The sequence below is a fragment of the Mercurialis annua genome, linkage group LG5 (genome assembly GCF_937616625.2).
Source record: "Mercurialis annua linkage group LG5, ddMerAnnu1.2, whole genome shotgun sequence".
In the NCBI taxonomy this organism is placed as follows: Eukaryota; Viridiplantae; Streptophyta; class Magnoliopsida; order Malpighiales; family Euphorbiaceae; genus Mercurialis; species Mercurialis annua.
The window spans coordinates 15,535,042-15,557,208 of NC_065574.1; the positions used below are offsets into that span (position 1 = coordinate 15,535,042).

Here is a 22,167-nt window from a genome sequence, read left to right on the forward strand (position 1 = left end):
ACCTAATGAAAGTCATCGACTCGGTCGGTTAATTCGACCGGTCGGTTTTTTTGCTTACCCCTATTTCAAACGATGTGATCAAAAACTTAAATATGAAGATCGAGCAATTAAATTGAAAGTCCTAAACAATTCAAGAATTTAAACAAACAAACTTCAAATCTAATAAAAACACTCTAAAACGAAACAAAAGTCTAGGATCATAGCAGTTTTATTCGGAAAAACCAAAAAAATAAAAATAACAATTAACACAAAAGTGAATAAACTGTAAATTTTGGTTTAAAACCAGAAGTAACAGTATCTTCACCACAAAAATCTCAAAATTTAGGTAAAATTTAGAGAGAATTTTCTAAACATTAGAAGTGAGTACAATCATATTAAATTCAAATGTTGAAAAATATTTGACACCCACTTACATCATTTTTCCATTGTTTGCTAATAACATACTTCAAATTAGAGTTGAGCATTTGGTCGGTTTGATCAAAATCGACCTAACAACAGGTTAATCAATTTAACGTTTGACTGAATAGCCAAAACCGAATCGATCGAATAAAAGAAAAATTAGAACCGAACCGACAAAATAGGCCGGTTAATTCGGTCGGTTCAGTTAAAGTCGACAAAAATATGAAAAAAAAATAAAAAAAATTACATTTTTGGTTAATTCAATTAGTTCGGTTAATTCGGATAATTTAAATTTTAAATCGAACTGATAACTATAAAATGAAGTTTTTTTTATTAAAATCGAACCGGCCGAACCTAAAGTTTAACTGAATTAAACCTAATAAAAGTCATCAACTCGGTCGGTTAATTCGACCTGTCAGTTTTTTTGCTTACCCATACTTCAAACGATGTGATTAAAAACTTAAATAAAAAGATCGAGCAATTAAACTGAAAAGTCCTAAAAAAATTCAAGAATTTAAACAAACAAACTTCAAATCTAATAAAAACACTCTAAAACGATACAAAACTCTAGGATCATAGCAGTTTTATTCGAGAAAACCAAAAAAATATAATAAATACTAACACAAAGTGAATAAACTGTAATTTTTGGTTTGAAACTAGAAATAACACTATCTTCACCACAAAAATCTCAAGATTTAGATCATTTAGAGAGAATTTTCTAAAAGAAGGTGGAGAGGTGAATAATCTGTAAATTTTTGGTTTGAAACCAGAAATAACAATATCTTCACCACAAAAATCTCAAAATTTATATCAAATTTAGAGAGAATTTTCTAAAGGAAGGTGGAGAGGTAAGTTTCTCCACCGAAAAAAGAACTCTTATTAAACTTTATTTTAGTTATTTTTCAAAAATTTTAATTTTTTTTTATAGATTCTTAATTGATGTCATTAGAACATATCAAATTATGCTCTTTATTTTAAAGAACATTTTTATAAAATACATAATATTTTAAAGACAAAAAGTGGTATTTTTACTTTTTCTTCAATAAATTTTCTAATATTAAATTTTTATATTTTCTATAAATAATAATAAGAATACTAAATATTAGTATTATTAATTTAATAAATTATCTAATATTAACTTTTTATTTATTTTTATTTTTACAAATAATAGTAAAAATATTAGATGGTACTAATAATATAATTTTATTTTTATTTTTATTTTTATTTTCTATTGAAGCTTCCTTCTATTCATAATGATCCAAACCAGATTTTAATGAGTTCTAATAAGCAATGTCAAGTAATTTCATTTCTTCAGTTTTAAAAATGCATTATTGTAATAATATAAATATAAATATTATATTTTAAAATAACAATAACCAACTTATTTTTTGAAATTTGATAATACTATATACTTTTAAAAATAAAATAAAGAGTGAAAATAGCTCTCTATATGTGGATAGTCAATTTTACTTTTTACTCTAAATTTAAAAAATAGAGATACTATTAAATTTTTTAATTTATTGTCAAATTTTTTAATTTAAAGAGTGACAATTTTAAAGAATCCTTTAAAATGCTATTAGTCAATCACTTCTACTCAAATTAGATGGAATTTTAGGTTTATTAAAATATTATATACATATACATATATATGTGGGTGTGTATTTGTGTGTGTGTGTGTGTGTTTTTTTTTTGTGTCTGTGTTGTCTCTTATCCCACCACATCATTAATATCCTAACGAGACATTTTTGTATGGATCTAATTACCTCATTATTTAGGATTATAAAATATTCATTAAAAATATATTGTAATTTATAAAATTGATTAATTATTAAATAATATTAAATTTTAGTTAAAACTATCGATTATCTTTGTGTTAATGATTAGTTGTTTTAAAATGGGTAGTTCATAATTTTATGTGATAAATTATGTTTACATAAAAAAATTCATACCTCTCCGATCACTCTTCCTTCCGCTATGCTTCTTTCTTCTCTTTTGATTATGTCTTCCTTTTAGTTTTTACTAATTATTGTTGAATTTTGACCAAATGATTAAAAAGGGCCAAATTTTTTATAAAAATTTCATAATTTTTTTTTAATTTTATTTAATTTGTCATGAAATGTATGATTTTGTTTCAATTTTGTCCAATTATGTAATTTTACTCATATAGTGCCTATGTGGCGCTGATGTGGCAATGCCACACATCAGTGACACATAAGAAAAATTGTATAGTTGAACAAAATTGAAACGAATCATGTGTTTCGGGACAAATTAGATAACATTGAAAGATTTGGAATTTTGTAAAACTTTTATAAAACGTTTGGCCTTTTTTGATTAGTTGCCCTTAATACTTTATACTACTTGAAAATATTAATAATTAAATATAAAAATATTTCTAAAATTCTGAGATACATATTTAACTTAATATTTAGTCTATGTATTTTCTCATTAAATTATTTTTATAACTATACAAACATTCTCATTAAACCATGCCCGAAATAAAGGAAGATCTTCAAATTCAAATCTCTCCTTTTTCTCATTCCTTTAAAAAAAAAATTATCGGTAATAATTAAAAGTGATTTTTTTCTTTTTAATTTACCAAGTATAAAAATAATTCTTTACACAACATTAATTTTTTTTACTATATTATACAAAAATATATTAGTAATTAAATTATAAAAATACTATGTAAATTGTTCATATAATTAAATAAATTTTCTCATTAAATTATTTTCCCATTAAAAAATTTCATACATAACGTAATGAAAAATAAGTTATCTTTTTTTTACAAATTAAATATTTAATTTTATCTCCTCTTTTAAGTTTTTCACTCCGACCACACACACACACATATATATATAAAAATAAATATATATATATATAATTTTACTTTAGATTAATTTATTTTTATATCTTTTATAGTTGATTAATTTCAATGTACTTCAATTTTAATTAATCTAATATATCTTTACCTTTGTCAAAATAATTTTTTTACCTTTTTCAAAAATTAATATCAATCAAACTGAACCAACCCCAATTGAAATAATACTATATTTTTCTTAATTAAATCAAGATTATATATAAATGTATAGTGTAGTTTGATTTTATTTTATCTCTTAAACTATAATTTGATTTGTAGATTTTATTCAATCGAATCAAATCATACTTGCTAAATCCAACCTGTTTAACTTCTCTAGTATTAGAAAAAAAAAGAATATTCGATCAAACTTAGTTTTTATAAAAATTTATTCATAAATTTTAAGTTGAAATATAATGAGTACGTAATCTTAATTAGTTTGAATTACGATCTAGACTCGAACAAAATGGATTATATTTATTAGATATAATGAACTTTTATGGTGTGAAAGTAAACATACATTATAGCTATGCATTTTTTAAAGGGTTAATGTTAAAAAAAAATCACAAAGTTTACACATTTTCTCATAGGATTGAGATTCCCTCAAGTTCATTTGAACTTGAGGGAGTCATGTTCACGATCTAAACCGTTCATTATAAAATGAACGGTGTAGATTAATTTGATTAAAATTGTACTTTTTTTATGTACACCGTTCATTTTGTAATGAACGGTGTAGATCGTGAACATTACTCTCTCAAGTTCAAAATGAATTTGAGGGAATCCCAATCCTTTCTCATATTAATAATCAAATTTAAATTATCTTATTTTCATGCATGAACTACCATTTTTTCTCAAATTCATGTACGGTGCTGAGTTGGCACTTATTCATTGGTGTAAAATGACCTCCACCTCAGCGAATTACACCAATGTAGCCGTGACACCTCAGCACCGTACATAAATTTGAGAAAAAGTGGTAGTTCGTGCATGAAAATGCAAAAATTAAACTGCGTGATTAAAATGAGGAAACGTGTAAAGTTGGCGAATTTTTATGACATTAACGCTTTTTAAAAAAAGTTGTCATAAAATATTTTTATTTTTTGCATTTTTCTATTTAAGCCTATTTAACTAGATGTGCACCACATAATCCGACCTTTTATTTTTAGCATAAAATTTCTAGTTTTTTATTTTATGGTATTTTAATTTGAATGTCTTATACGATGTTGTTTTGATAATTCAAAACGGTATTATTTTTATGAAAAATAATGTATAAAATAACATTGGATAAAAAGATGAAAAGATTGAAATGTGAAATAAAATATTTAGTAGATTGTGTTTAAATTAAAAGAACACAAAAATATGGAAATATTTTATGACACAATAAAACTCTTAAAATCAATAGTTTTCTACTTCTAAAATATTCAGCAGAACACTCAAAAAATGGAGCAAAGACAAATTGGTGGGGGAGAAAAAGAAAGCAGGTGACAAGTGGAAGTGGGCCCAGAAGAGTGACGTGGCATGCAATTGCATGCAACTGGTAGATGCTTGGCTCTATTTGATTTGGTGATCTGTCTAATCAAAATAATCATAATTCGTGAACCTCGAAATTTGTGGTTGCCTTCAAAAGACTGACAGTTGAATATTCAATTCTATATTGAACAAAGGATCAGATCGCCCCAGTCATATAAATTGCGTTTTTATATTAAAAAGTCCATCCTCCACTCGCATCCAAACAAGTGGGATACACTTTCCGTAAAAAAATTAAAAACATCCTTAATATTTTATTTATCTCCTAGATTGATTCTTAATAATATTAGATTTCAATTATATTTTTTAATTTTAAAAATTTAAAAATTAATTTGTTTTTTAATAAAAAAAGAAGAACCTTTTTTTTCTTTTTTCTTCCTCTTCCTTTTCCTTCCATCTTCTTCTTTCATCCCCTTTCTTCAATTTTTTCCGATCACCATCCGCCGCCGCCACCCTCCACCCTTACCTTCCATCTCCTCAGGCGAGGAGCACCACCACCCTCCACCCTTACCTTCCATCTCCTCAGGCGAGGAGCCGAGGAGCAGCATATCTGCTCTAGGAGCAGGTCTGCCGTATTTCAGTCAACAGAACTGCTCCTAGAGCAGATCTGCCAAATTTCAGGCGCCTGAACCGTTTCGGGCGAGGAGCTGCTGCTCCTCGCTGCTCCTCCAACGTGGAGGAGCAGCAGCTCCACCAACAAGGAGCTGCTGCTCCTCCACGTTGGAGGAGCAGATTCTGCTCTTTGGGAGCAGATACTGCTCCTCCAACAGGAGCAGATGTTGCTCCTCCAACGTGGAGGAGCAGATGCTGCTCCTCGCTCCTCAGGTGAGGAGCGGTTTCCGGCGGAAATTTTGGCGAAGGTGCGGCGGGAGTTCATGGGGCGGCGATTTCCAGCTGATTAGTTTAGGTGTTTAATCAGAGTAATTTATTTTAATTGTATTTAATTAAGATTTTAATTATGGTTAATTAGAATTAATTAGTACAATTAGCAATCTCACTCTCCTTTTAAGGTTTTTTTTGGGCGAGAGGGGCTGATTTGAGCTAAAAACGCAGTTTTTGAGTCTGCTTGTACCAAAAGCGGCGAAAATGACTTATTTGATATTTTATGCCAAGTTGAGGGAGTGAATTGATCCTTTGTTCATTCTATATTTTATAATTTCTCGGGGGTTCAGTAACCCATAGTGCACGTGATATACATAGTGTAGTACTAGTGAAAATGAATAGAGGATCATTTCACCCCTCAACTTGACACAAAATATCAAAAAAAATATTTTGAAAGCTCTTAGATTAAACAGGCCCACAATTATGTTAAAATACATCAAATCAGCCTTTCTCTCATCCTCGTCCAATCTCAAAACGCATTTGAAATACACTCCCATAAGAGAATTGATAAAAAAAGTTAAAATAATCCTTAATAATTTTTCAGTTTTCTAAATTAATACTTAAAGATTTTTGAAAAACAAATAATTTTATAACTTTAAAATTTTAATTTTTTTTATTATATTTTAATATCCCTCCACCCACTAGATACCACCGACCTGCCGCTACCAACAACTGTCGCCGAAAAACATTCAGGCCACCGAATTTCCCCCATGCAGATATGTTCTTTTGAAGAACATATCTGTACTTCGGGAAGAACAGATGATCTGTTCCTCGCGAGAAGAACAGCTCTCGTCTGAGATTTGTTCTTCGCGAGAATAGATGCAGATTTGTTCTTCAAAAGAACAGATGTACCGGGGAAAAAATTCTGCCAGGGAATGATGGCTGCCATAATTTTTTTCCGGCGGCGGTCAAATTGGAGTGGTTTCCGATGGGTCGGAGGGGTAGATTGATCCGGTTTACATAATTTAGGAGGGGGTGATATCCCCACTCTCTTTGGGTGTTTTCAATATGAAAACGCAAGTTGCGATTTAATTTGACCCAAAAATCTGTAAAATGACTTTTTTATATTTCGAGCCAAATTGAGGGGTTGAATTGATCCTTTGTTCTAGTAAAAATAGCGTGAATTTTTCACCAATTTGCATGGTAATATAAAGAGAATGGACGAAAAGGAAAGTTTAATACTATGTTGAAAAATATATAATATAATTAAAAAAATTGAAAAAAGTAAACTTTTATTTAAATAAATAAAAGGAAAATAAAACAATAATTTTTAAAAAATAAATATACTCAAAAAAATTTATTAATTTTTCTATTTTATATCACTTTATTAAAAATTACTTGATTATTATAATAAATTTTATTTATTTATTTTTAAAATAATTACTTCACATATTATAAAGTTTAAAACATTTATATTAATTAACAAAAATAAAAGATACAAAAAATAAATTATTTTAATAATGATTAAAAAAAAAAATATTCAAATATAAAAAATTAAAAAAAAATAATTCAAATATTTAAACTGATATAATATAAGACATAAAAAAAATTATCACTAAAGATTTTGAGCAAGTAACAAAAAAAGTCATAAATCACAATTGTTTTTCACCAATTGCCATCTTAGTTAGAGTTATTTTTTGTTACCGTTATTATTTCAATTAATAGCACAAAACCCATTTAGTTTTCAGTTACTGCCATCTTCTTCAAGGTGACACCTGCCCAACACGTGGCCTTTCAGCTCTATTTCAGTTTTCTATTTTGCAACAGTTTTTCAATTTATTCTCTTTTCTCACACGATCAGTCTCCTGCCTTTTCTTTTCTTCTCCAACGTTACTCCTTCACTTTAGAATTTCTCACTTGGAGTTTCAGTTAATCCCTAAATTCTAGCCATTTTCTTTTCGTTCGTGCATTATTAGATTCTTATCATCATTTTCATTTACTTCATAAATAACATCATGGTTGTTTCCATAAGATCAACTCCCACAAAAGAAAAATCTGAAATTGCTATTCCTGGAAAAATGAAACAGAAATTAATTTAAAAAATGGATAAAAATGCTGAAGGAAGTGGTGTTGTCTCTGTTTCTGAAAATGTAAAACTAAAGGAAAAAATGAGGGAAGGCAGTGATGTGAAAAGAAGGCGTTTGGCATTTGATGTTGCAGCTGTGAATAAGAAAATTCAGAAGGCCTTGACTATTGAAGAACTTGTTCGTTATGTTATGGTACTTTTCATTTTTGTTTTTATGTTTTTTTGTGTTTTTTGTTTTGTGTTTTGATTACTGTGATCTGTAATTTATGTATTTTAGATGTATAATAGATGTATATTTCATTGTTAGATTACTTTCAGGTTTTAATCAATTTTAATGTTTAGGGTTAAAGTGTATCAATTATGAATAATTGATGTCTACTTAAGTTGTTATACATTTTTAGTTTACATTAGTAGTTTATATTTAATTAAATCTGTTCTTGTATGTATATTATATGTATTTAACCCGTTTATTGTTTTTTTTGTATATTAGATGTATCAAATTTATTTTACTAATTTTACGTGTCTTGTGTATCGTTTTTGTATCCTTGTAGAACTAGGACTACTTGATAGCACATGGATATCGTTATACGTGTAAAATGAATGTGCTGTTAAAGTTTAAGTTTATCGAGGACAACAAGAAGATTCTCTCTAATACTCAGCTGGAATTGTTTAGGAATACGTTTCTTGGGAAGTTTTTAGATCTGAAGCCAATGTCCGTTCAGCCTCAACTTCTACATTCTGTGTTGCTGCGTGAAGTGAAACATCCAAATAATAGGGAATTGTGGTTTAAAGTAGTTGGATATAAACTACGTTTCAGCATCGAGGAATTTGCTTTGATTATGGGTTTAAACTGTGTTGGCGAACTGGACAATCTCTTTTTTGCTCCGACGCGCAATCGGATGGTAGAAACCTATTTTCCTAACTCAGATGTTACACGTGATGGATTGGGCGTTATTTTCTTTAATAAGTCTTTTAAGTCGGATGACGATGCAGTTAAGTTGGCTGTAATTTACTTATTTGAGTTCCTTTTGTGCTCAAGTGAAAGTAAATTTCAGAATGTTAGTCGTTTCTTTATGGATATGGTTGATAGTGTGGACTATAATTCATATCCTTGGGGCATTATGATTTTCCGATCTACCATCGCTGATTTGAATAATAGGTTTGTTTCGAGTAAAAAGCTTAAGTTTTACAGACTGTTTAGTTTTCCGTTGGCTTTGCAACTATGATTTTACGAAGTTTATCCTGCTGCAAAGTTGAAGATCTGCCTGATGTCACAATCCAATCTCATGGGCCAAGACCGGCGCTAGGGAATGGGAGTGGTAGCTCCGAAACCCGTAGCAAGCCTAAAAACGTAAATAAACTTTTTGCAAATAACATACGTCATGCATGACAGACATAAACATGTGTCATGCTAAAAACATGTCAGGCCATACATATCATCTGGCAATCACCAACGGTAATAACGCAGCAAGCACACTACATACATAAGTTTAAAATATGAGAGTTATATTTACAGAAAACCCTTTGATACAACAAAGGCACAAACTCCTATCTACTGCAGCTCTAGAAGTAAAGTACCATTTCTTTACATACTTTCAAAAATATCAGACTTCTAAACAAGGATAGAAGTCCTTCACTTCAACAGTTCTTTTTCACCTGAGAGTGAAAACTGTGAGAGTTCAGTATATGAGAATATACTGAGTGAGTTCATATATTTACTAATAAGTATTCATATAAAACATAAAACAATGCAATAACGTTTAAGTCACATGTAGCCAAGTACAAGATCTGATTGATACCCTAATCCTCGAACATGCCAAACGTATATAATCAAATCAAACTGATCCAAATGGTCCGGCCCCGGGATAACTCAACCGCGTCAGCCGCGACCAACCTCTTAATCCCAAGTTGTGGGCCCCGGGATAACTCAACCTAGTTCAACCCACTAAATACGGGTCTCGGGATAACTCAACTGAGTTCAACCTCGTATCTATTATTCATATATCCAACTTCCATATTCGTATTCATAATCAAGCTCACAGCTGTAATAAATCGGAACTGGGGATCACTCATTCCTATTGACGCCCAATAGGTAGCACGTTCCATCGGATCAATACTGGTTTTAAACCAACTTGTATGCAATTCATATAAAGAATTCGCATTGAAAACATTCAAATCAAAATAAAGCAATATAAAACGTTTGCTTATAAACAGTGCTCATTTAAATACTTTAAAAGTAAATAAATATAAACTCACATAAAACGCTATCCAAAAATATTTCGGTGCTCGGAAATGTCAAGCTTCCCGAGTTCCTGGTCAAGCTGCTTCCTGCCTCGCCGGATTTAAAAAGATTTCAAAACATTTGACTTACATCAGAATCCTATTATAGGATTGACTCTAGACTTGAGACACGACATATAAAACTTATTGACTATCGTGCTTCTCATGTGTTTAATCCCGATAAACGATTTCTAACTCGTTTCGGTTAGTATCACTTTTCCGAATCAAATCTCAATTAACCACTTTAGGTCAATTTACTCGAACTAGTCGATAACTAATCAGTCCCGATAACAATATGCGATTACGAAATGAGATTCGAAAATAAAACGATCGGCGAAACACTGTGCGTGCGCACGTCTCATTGTGCGTTCGCACACGAGACTATGCAATCGCACAGTCCTGCACAGTCCTTCAAATTATTCGTTCGCACAGCACTGTGCGATCACACAATATGTTGTGCGTTTGCAGAGCTAGGCCGTGCGGCGCACAGCCGTGGGTTTTCACCCCGGGTTTGATTCTGACGTGCTTCCAACTTATCAAACGCTCTAATTCAATCCCGCAACACTTATAAACATCAAAATCACAAAATCTAAACTCAAAACGCCAAAATCGATCCTAAAATCGTTAAAACGATAAAACCGTTCTGTAGGCTAAAACTTTGACTTGATATATAATCAATTTCATCCATCCAAACAATAAAACGTTATGCTTACCGTGATCCGCCACTGAAATACGATCGATTCGAGCTATAGAACGTTGAAAACAGACGAGAAACGGAGATCGTACGCGGAAACGATGAACTAACGATGGTGAGAATAAAGAAATGGGTTTGATAGCTTCCGAATGTTTCATTCATAATCCTAATTCTTATATATAATTGGCTAATTTGCAATTTGGTCCTTGAAACTCTCAAAAGTTGCAACTTAGTCCAAAATTTATCCGCGTCCAAATTTTAAACAGTCTCCGATTGACTCAAAACTTTTACCATAAATACTGTAAAATATTTTGCGGACTTTGGCGAAATAATTTTCATTACGGGATTTATATTTTATTTTATATTAATTTTCTAAGTTATTTCCTTAAATCCCGCTTATTCACTTTATAAAAATTATTCTAAATTCTCGATATACTTAAATTAAATCCACATTAACTTAATTTATCGGAAATCATGACACGTGGCACGACTTAGTTATTTTAAAAATATTTGGGTATTACACCTGAGCAAAGATGAAGGACCATCAATTCCTCGGATGCAATGGCAAACTAATGATATGATTCTCTGCAATTGATATCTGAATAAGACTTTTTATGATCTGACACGTGAGGAGATATAAGTTTTTTAAAAGAATTAGTTTCTGTTTTAATATTACAGCTTTTAGATATGTATCAAGTATGCATCTAATGTGTATCTGTTCTTTTTGGTTAGTTAAAGTTGAAGAATATTGTCCAGACATCAGAAGAAAGAAACTCCCTTAATATTTCTGGATTGTTTCAATCTGGAAAGAAGAAAATTGTTGAAGATTTGGATGATTCAACTGATGATGAACTTCTTGCTGATATTTTAAAATGTAAGAAAGTTGAATCGTCGCGACAAAGGAAGACTTTTAATCAGTTGAAGGGTCGATTGGATATAATCGTGTCACGTCAATTGAATTTGCAATATGAAGTTACATCTTTGAAGAAGGAGATGCGAATCACATTTTATATATAATCATCATACATATTTTTTTTACATATTTTTTTAACGTATAATTTATATATTTTTATAACAATTAACACATATTTTTTTGATATGATATATGGTATAAATACATTTCAGATACACGTCATATATTTTAATAATATATAAAAAAATAATGCTTAAAATATGTTAGAAATACCTTTTATATACATAAAAGACATATATAATTTTTATTTAATACTTTTGATAAATAAGTTTAAAATGTGTCATATATGTATTAGATAAGTAGCTGAGATGTATCACTTACGTATTTGAGGTATTAAAACTGATTCATTGTCGCGCTGATATATTGGCGCATTAATTGACACGTTTATGCGCGTTGACTGACGTGTCTGACATATAAAATATATCTTTTATTTTTGATTCGTCAACAACGTTAACTGAGTCAAAAAATGCAACCAAAAAACCATTTTAATTTAGTCATAGTCTTTAAATTTATTTTTACACAAATATTGATAAAAAATATTATTTTATAAAATTCAATTACTTTATCAATTCAATTTATATGATATTTATTTATTTTTTTGTTAATTTTTCTTCATTTAGTATTTTAAACTAAAAGAATTTAAATTAAAAGAATAATTTATTTTAAAATTAAATTAGTAATTATTAAAAAAACAAGGTAAGCATCAAACATATAATAAGACTCATTTTTTAAATACATATGTCGAATCTATATTGGAAACAATTCATATACATATGAAAAAATAATAATTAAATATATTCTTGATACATTTGTGATACATATCAGATATATAAATAATAAATGTTTGAATATTTTTGACATATTGATGCGTGACTGACACACTTTTATGACGCGCATGTCAGATGCATGTCAGACGCGTTTTTATTTTTTTGACCAATTTTGACATGTTTTTTTTACCTTTTTGTTTGGCCAAACACATATTTAGGTCCCTGCACTTGTCGTCTTTTTTAATTTGGGTCCCTGCACTCAAAAACATCCATAGTAAATCCCCGCACTATCAAAAATATCTATTTCAAGTCCCTATCGGTAAGCGAGTAAACGGAACGTAGATGACATTACAAACTAACAGATGCAAAATGTGTAATTGAGTCCCCGCACTGTCATTATTTTTTAAATTGAGTCCCTACACTAAAAAATATCCAAATTGCATCCCCGCACTGTCATTATTTTTTAAATTGAGTCCCTACACTAAAAGATATCCAAATTGCATCCTCGCACTATAATTGTTTTGGAAATTGAGTCCCTATACTAAAAAATATTCAAATTGTGTCCTTCTGTCATCAAATAATATTAATAATTTTTTATTTAATTTAATTTTTAATATTTAGCATTTTTAATATTAAAATTGTCTCCGACTATTAACAATTCTTTTAAAATCTAATTTAAAATTTTAATTATTTTAATTTTTTTAATTAATTAAATTAAAATAAATATTTTCAAATATACAATTAATTTTTAATTTTTTAAAAAATATTAAATGTATTAAAAAAATATTCCTCAAAACCCACTTTTTATTAGTTTCGAGAAGACAAACTTACTTTTATTAAATATAAAAAAAGAACTCAAATCTATTATTTACATATAAAATAATTTTATGGCTAAAATAAAAAAACAATAACCCTTATTTTCCTAAAATTAACCCATCCCTACACTCTGCCACTGTTGCCCCCGTTGTGCGGCCACTGTTATATTTTAATTTAATTTAATTAATAAGATTATAATTTGATATATTTTGAATAATTAATTTTTTTAATTAAAACTTATAGTGTAGGGACCCAATTAGCAAATAATTATAGTGTAAGAATTCAATTGGCAAAATTGTATAGTGTAAATATCACGAGTCTTAAAGAAAAGCGTTTGTGACTCACTCTCTAACAAAATAAGACGGAGGGACTTACTATGGTCATTTTTGATAGTGCACGGATTTACTATGAATGTTTTTGAGTGCAGAGACTCAAATTAAAAAAGATGACAAGTACAGGGATCCAAATATGCGTTTGACCTTTTTGTTTTTTTTTTAGTGTGTCATGTGACGCATCCTTATTCAAAGCGTATTAAATATAAAATTTCAAATTTTTCAGGTGCTGATGTAATATATAGGCTGAATGTTCTTACCACAAAAGAAGTCCTTCCAGTGGGGGCATCATAAGTGACCCCAACACCACTATTAGTCTGCTCTTTGCCCACATTCTTTGCATAGTTTCTGGCAACCGCTCTTCGTACTTTCAGCTTTTGCCTTGCATTCCCTATGAAAGTTCTTGGAAAGCTCTACAACAGGGAGAAAACAATTTGTTAAAATTGGAAGAAGAACCAAAAGACACAAAAGGCAAATGGCATACCTGTGATTCCTGAGTTAAAGGTGGTCCTTCATGACCAACATTGGCAGTTGGGTGTGCTGGTGGTCCCTCACTTGCTGGTGGTCCTCCATGACCAACAGTGGCAGTTGGGTGTGCTGGTGGTCCCTCACTCACTGCTGGTGGTGCCTCTCCCACTGCTGGTCTCTCACTCACTGCTGGTCCCTCATTCTCCTCAGCAGGGACTGTATTTTTGTTTTTGCAAGTTTTTTTGTTGTGGCCTATCCCTTTACATAGACCACATGTTATATGACCACCTGCTCTTCCCAATTTCTGAGAGCTAGTCTTTTCTTAGGCTCATTTTTGTCCCTGATCCTATTCTTTTTTGGCCTGCCAGGTGGTTGCTTGAATGGTGGGGGCTGAATTGGCTGGTATTGGTCACAGTGCCAAAACTTGACTACCCTAACAGGTTGCAGTGCAAAGTGATATGCATTCTCAAACATTGTCTTGTTGAAGCAGTTGCAAATGTACTCCAAAGGATTCCCCTTGGCATGGTAGATGGCTGCAATTGCATGAGCACAAGGAATCCCACTAATATCCCACAGCCTGCATGTGCAACTCTTTTGTTTGAAAAGTACAGTATGTTGGTCTTCACCTAGGCTAACCTCATAGGCATCATCACCATTTAAGATTATCTCACATTCAGCACTCTGTAAGAAGTTGACCTCAAAGGTAGCCAAGCAATCAGGTGAGAAGTCACCTTGCCATGTGGAAGTGAAATTCTTGTAGTGAGCAATCATGGTCATCACCTTCTTCCTGATCTCTTACAAAAGTGTTATTATTGGTCTGTCTCTGAACTCATTCACCCAAGAGTTGAATGTCTCTGACACATTATTGTCAACCATGTCACACTTACATCTGGCACTTATGTAAGCTTTGCACCACTTGTTAGGAATGTATTTCAGCAAGTCAGCAGCTGCCTTCTCACCATGGTCAGTTGCCATCTTGATCAAGTTCTCAGCCAATTCTTCCTCATATATGCTCCAAGCACAAGCCCAAAACTTTACCTTTAATTCACTACCTCTCCAGTCCTTACTCCAGTTGGCATACACATGCCTTGCACAAAATCTGTGCTCAGCCTCTGGGAGTGCTTCACTTGCAGCTGGCACCAGACCCTGCAATGTGGTAAAATTGGTCAGTCAATTAGGGATATTTGAGTTTAAAAAAACCCCTGAACTTTATATTTGGGTTTACATAAACCCCTAACCAAATAACAGCAAAAATAAACACTAACCTTTTGCATATCTGAGATTATTGTCAGGCCAAAACCATTCTTCAAGTCCAAGGCAAAAATGAGACAGTCCAAGAACCATCTCCAGTTATCTTTGTCCTCCACATCCACAATAGCCCAAGCTATTGGGTACATATGATTGTTCCCATCCTTGCCAACAGCACACAGTAGCTGATCCATGGTGACTCCCTTCAAAAGTAGCCATCCATGCCTATGATGGGTCTGCAGCCATTCAACCATCCTCTCTTGCAAGCCTCGAAGCATATAAACATCCTCCTAAACATTCTTATACCTTCTCTCAGCCTAATTGGACACATGTCAACTTCAACAATACTGCCAGGATTTGTTCTTTTGAGCTCTGCTACATAGGCATCCGGTCTTGAAAATTCCAATTTGTAATTGAAGTGTAATTTTTTCATCGCCTCCTTCTTTGCCCTCTTGCATATAGAAATTGAAACATTGACCCTAAAATCTTCTTTCAGTTGTTGTTTCATTTCTCTACTTTTCAAGCCAGGATTTTGTTTCAGTTTCTTTGCAAACTGCTCAGCCACAAACCTGCAACTTGCACTCCTATTTTCAAACTTCCTACCACATCTATGAGTCATAATTAAGGTCCTCACCACCAGCCTTTCATGCTTTGAAGTTCTACTAGCAAAAAGCAGGTATGGACAGTTCTCTTCAAAACAGGCTACCCTTATTCTGTCAGGCTCATTTTTCAAAAACTTGTGTGGTTTGCCATTAACCACTGCCAGATAAGTTATGGCCTTCCTAAACTCCACTGCATTAGCAAAAGTCATCCCCAAAGTTAGATCAGCAGTGTGTTTGTTACTATATTTCCTATTCCCACTTTTCTTCCTTATTGAGCACCTTTCATCACTACCACTGCCTCCTACCTCATATGAACCTAAATCAGATTCAGAGAAATAGGTTGAAGCATTTCCATCTGATTTTTCCCCCTCAAACTCTGACCCCTCAGATTCTGACCCCTCAACCTCAGACTCTGACCCCTCAACCTCAGACTCTGATCCCTCAACCTCATCATGCTCTTCATCATCTCCCTTAGAACCAGTCTCATCCTCAGACTCTGAGCCCTCAACCTCATTGCCTAAGCCCTCAACCTCATTGTCTGAGCCCTCAACCTCATTGTCTGACCCCTCAACCTCATCCTGCTCTTCATCATCTCCATAATTACCCCAATCAGCCCCAAAATCTTGGTCATCAAGACCCTCTGCAGCCTCACCATGGACAAGATTTTCATCCTGGTCATCACCCTCCAAACCAGGCTCCTCCCTTGCCTCAACTACAACTTCAACCTCAGGTATTGGACCTCCAGCATCAACATCATTAACCTCCACTGTCTCATCACCATGGACAGGATTTTCATACTGCTCATCACCTTCCAAACCAGGCTCTTCCCTTGCCTCAACTTCACCCTCAACCTCATGTATTGGACTCCCATCATCAACATCAATAACTTCCACTGCCTCTGCCTTCTGAACAGAATCCTCATCACCACCAATATCCTCACTGTCTCCTTGAGAATCATGCCAAGGCAGTTGAGGAATGTCAGCAAGAAATATAGGGCTGTCCACATCATGGTTTGAGTAGATATCAAGCTTGGTTTTGTCACCCTTCTGATTCACTACCCTCCTAATGTCTGCATCTGTTTGTGCCAGGAACATGTGGGTTGACAGGGGCTTTCCATTGATACAAAAGAAAATCTTGCTCACATTAGGGAATCCAAGGTACTTATTATACTTTTCCCTAATGTGATCAAGAGCTAGGTAGTCAGTATCAAAATTGGATAGAAATTCAGTTTGATCATCCACATAACTGAATTCAGGGGTGCTACTCCAAGTGCCTCCATAATGGAAGCAGACATCTACTATTTTCACCATTCTGAAAATAAACCAAGCATTAATAATGAGTACAGGCCCTAAATCACAAATCACAACAGCCATAATAACTCCTAAAAGCCCTAAATCAATTTCATTATTAGTATAGCAAACCCTAAATCAATTTCATAAATAGTATAACAAACCCTAAATCAAATGCACAGACTCAGTAAAAAAACACTAATCAGCAGTACATAATCCCAAATACCCATGAATTTAAAACAATTTTGTCAAATTATTTGTGCATTTGTCGAAATATCTAAGCATTATTTTAAGCCTCACCACCAACCCATTACTTTAACCATTAATGTCTTTCATGTAGGGTCACCAAGCATTATTTTAAGCATCCCCCCATTTTCAAAATAACATACCTTTCATGTAGGGTCACCAAGATTCTTCAACTATTCTTCTTCACAAAATGACAACTAAAGGGAATCCACTTTTAGGGTAAAAAGAGAGTTAAATGTTAAGGAAATCAATCATTGCAGATTTCCCTTTTTTTGAGAAGAAGAATGTGAAATCAGAAAAGTTAGGGTTCTGACTAATGGTTAAGGGGAAAACCGTTTTTCCCATTTATTACCAAACGGTAATATTTTGCTGACTGGGCAAGGTAATTAATGCCATGTCAGCAAAAATTAAATGTTCAGCTGAATGGGTAACGGGAGTAACGTCCAGGTCAGCACCCTAACGGATAAATGTGGACGGAAGGGTTTTATTGTTCAAAAAAAAATGAGGGGTCGATTTGTGCCCCAAAAAAGAATAAGGGCTGTCTTGTACCTTTTAAGAAAGTTCAGGGGTTTTTTTGTATCTTCGACCTTTTTTTTATATATTTTTTGTAATTTTCTCCTTTTAATTTTGGGCTTTTTATATAAAATACAGGAAATCAGCCACTATTTTCTTTTATACGGCCCAACCTAAATCTTTACTTTACCTACCTCATTTTCTTACTTTGATAACTTCTACTTTAAATTCCTTTCTTTTATACGATTTTTCTTATTTCTCTCAATCATTCTTCTACTCCACAATTTCTTTTGAGTTGTGTAAGAAAATTTACACGATTTCTGCTCCTTCGCTTCCACCGTTCCGCCACCTCTGCCTTCGTCGCTCCGCCTCCGCCTTCGCATCTCTGCCTCCGTCTTCGCCGCTCCGCCTCCGCCTTCGCCCTTTCGCCTCCGCCTCCGCCCTTCCGCCTCCGCCTTCGACGTTCCGCCTCCGCCTTCGACGTTCCGCCTTCGACGTTCCGCCTTCGACGTTCCGCCTTCGACGTTCCGCCTCCGCCTTCGACGTTCCGCCTCCGCCTTCGACGTTCCGCCTCCGCTGTTTTGCCTCCATCGTTCCGCCTTTGTCTCGCCGCACCATCTTTCTTTTATCTTTTTAATTTTAGATCTGAAATTTTTTATTCTTTTTTTTATTTTCAGATCTGTAATTTGTTTATCTTTTATTGTTTATTCACCATTAAACATGTATAAAGAGTATATTTAAAGGATCTAATACTTATTTCATGTTATGTGGAATAATTTTGTGATTTTATGTAATAAAATTCTGTTATTTCTGCATTTTTTTGTGTTTTGTTGTATTTCTGCGTTTTTTTATTCTGAAGAACGATTTGTTGATGATTATTGATTGCTGAATTATTGTAATGTTACAGTGTTGTTGATTTTGTGTTGATATTATGTTGATATCAACTGATTCTTTTTATTTCAACATTGACAAATAAGATAATATTGTCTGTGAAATAAACTTTTCGTTGTTGATGATGTTGATGTTGTATATTGCATTTTCAAGCTTGTGTTTATCTTCTTCTTTTTTGTATGTTTTATTTATAGTAATTTATGTTTTAAATTAGTTTTTAAATTTGTATATTTTTTATTTTGAAATGGTTTGATTTTATATGCAGGTTACTGATTTTAAAAGACTTATTTTATTAATCTTTATCTTTTCACTTGTTGACATGTTGTTGATATTATGTTGACTGTAACAGTTACTTAAGGCTAGGTCAACTTCTAGTTATTCGAAAAAGAAACCTTATAGTAAACCTGAAAAGGATTTGGATGATGTATTTATTAAGGTATTTCATCTTTTTTATTTTGTGAAATGGAATTGTATCGTATCCGAATTTGTCAAAGTTTGGTTAAGTATGAGAGATGGAAGACGAAAAATAATTACACAAGTGAAGTTGAAGGAACTGTTCGGCTGTGAAAAGAATTGAGAAAGTAAAATATTTTGAAATAGATTTTTTTAATTTACAAACTATTGTGTTGGTTGTATGTATACTATTATTTTATTTTTATGTATAAGGATGATTTTAATTTTTTATTTTGATTATTGTTGTTGTTTTTTTATATTGTTTTGAGTAATTACTCTGATAATTTTGGTTCATTTAGTTTGAACTTTTTATACTTTTTTTCTTCTTTAATAAAATTACTATTATTAAATTAACAAGTTATCAACATAATGTCAACATGATATCAACAATTAATACTAATTTAGTCAAGATGTTTGTAAAATAAGAACATTGATTGATTTAAGTCAAAAACAATCAACATATTTTCAAAAACATATCAATAGCTCATTAATACAAGAATTTAAGATTAACTTTATTTTTCCTTTAATGATTTAAAAATCAACATGTTATCAACAGTATATCAACAACATGTCAACATAAAATTAAAAATCAAAAAAAGATGAAATACATATCAACATAATGTCAACAATAAATCAACAACGAATCAACATAAGGAATAAAATAAAACATAATTTTTTGAAAAACTGTGACAATCAACAATATGTCAACATGATAATTCTAACATATAATTATCTAGTCTCGGTTAAATTTTATTTTATTTAGTTTATTTCGCGGACAAAGTTATCTAATTTGCCAAAAAAAATTAAAAATAAAATTTTACAATGATTAAAATCAAGAAAATACCAACTGATTATCAACACAAAATCAACAACAAATCAACAACACTGTAACATTATAATAATTCAGCAATCAACCATCATCAAAAATACGAGCTGCATAATGAATAAACACAGAAATACAACCAAAAACAAAAACAAAATGCAGAAATAACAAAAATTATTCCATATAACCATAAATTTATTTTACATAACATGAAATTAACATTATATTCTTTAAATATAATCTGTATACATGTTTAATCGTGAAAAAACAGTAAAAAATTGTAGATCTGAAAATAAAAAAGAAGAAGAAGAAGAACAATAAATAAATTGTAGATCTGAAATCAAGTAGATGACGACGATGAGTACAGGAGATGATGGCGTTGACAAAAATGACGACGGAGACAATAATAAGAACGATGACGGAGGAGCGGAGGAACAGAGAACGGCGCAGCGAAAGACGGCGGACCAGAAAAATGGAGAACGATAAAGAAGAGGTTGCCTGAGAATAAAAGAAAGAAACATGAGCGAAGAGAGATAAAATTGAGTTGAGAGGAAGAGAGAATTAATTGATGAGGAGAGAGAAAATAAATGAAATTATGATTTTTGTGTTATTAGGGTTGAATATAAATAATCCGTATAAAAGTAATAATTCACTCCGCACATGGTAGTTTAGGAAACTCAAACTTACACCTGTATAAAAGTAAATAATTTGGCAATGTAGGTTGTTTGTGTAAAAAGCCCTTTAATTTTAGATGTTTTTTTATAAGGGCTTTTTACACAAACAACCTACTTTGCCCACTTTATAACTTTTATACGGGTGCAGGTTTGGATTTTCTAAACTACCATGTGCGGACTGAATTATAACTTTTATACGGACTCTATATATTAAACCCTAACAGCATACAAATCACAATTTCATTTATTTTCTCTCTCCTCATCATTCAATTCTCTCTTCCTCTCAGTTATTCCTCTCTTTTTTTACCGTTTGCTGTCTTTCGCTGAGCCGTCCTCTGTTCCTCCGCTCCTCCGTCATCGTTCTCATCATCATCTCCGTTGTCATCTTCGTCAACGCCATCATCTTCTCGGCTCATCGTCGTCATCTATTTGATTTCAGATCTATAATTTATTAATTGTTCTTCTTCTTCTTCTTTTTTATTTTCAGATCTACAATTTTTTTACTGTTTTTTCACCATTAAACATGTATAGAGATTATATTTTAAGAATATAATGCTAATTTCATGTTATGTAATATAAATTTATGGTTATATGGAATAAATTTTTGTTATTTCTGCATTTTTTTGTGTTTGGTTGTATCTCTGTGTTTTTTATTCTGCAGTTCGATTTATTGATGATTGTTGATTGCTGAAATATTATAATATTACAGTGTTGTTGATTTTATGTTGATTTTGTGTTGATAATCAGTTGGTATTTCCTTAATTTTAACATTCAAAAAATTTATTCTAAAAAAAATATTAGCAAATTAGATAATTTTGTGCGTGAACTAACTAAAAAAAACAAAATTTAAATGAGATTAGATAAGGATATGTTAGCATTATCATGTTGACATGTTGTTGATTTCTTGTTGATATTTTATCGATTGTCATAATTTTTCAAAAAATTATGTTTTATTTTATTCCATATGTTGATTCGTTGTTGATTTATTGTTGACATTATATTCATATGTATTTCAACTTTTTTGTATTTTCAATTTTATGTTGACATGTTGTTGATATACTGTTGATAACATGTTGACTTTTCAATCATTGAAAGAAAAACAAACTTAGTCTTAAATTGATGTATTAATGAGCTATTGATATGTTTTTGATAATATGTTGATTGTTTTTGACTTAAATCAATCAATGTTCTCATTTTACAAACATCTTGACTAAATTAGCATTAATTGTTGATTCGTTGTTGATTTATTGTTGACATTATGTTGATAAGTATTTCAACTTTTTTTTGATTTTCAATTTTATGTTGACATGTTGTTGATATACTGTTGATAACATGTTGATTTTTCACTCATTAAAAAAAAAATAAAGTTAGTCTTAAATTGCTGTATTGATGAGCTATTGACATGTTTTTGAT

General features: G+C 31.6%; 1 protein-coding gene across 1 annotated transcript; it reads left to right on the plus strand.

Moving 5' to 3' along the window:
• The first annotated feature begins 7,701 nt into the window (after positions 1 to 7,701).
• LOC126681580 (uncharacterized) lies at positions 7,702 to 8,911 on the plus strand. The gene is made up of 2 exons (XM_050377127.1): positions 7,702 to 7,878; positions 8,300 to 8,911. The coding sequence occupies exons 1-2, from the start codon at positions 7,702 to 7,704 to the stop codon at positions 8,909 to 8,911; spliced, it is 789 nt and encodes a 262-aa protein (XP_050233084.1).
• Positions 8,912 to 22,167: the final 13,256 nt, after the last annotated feature.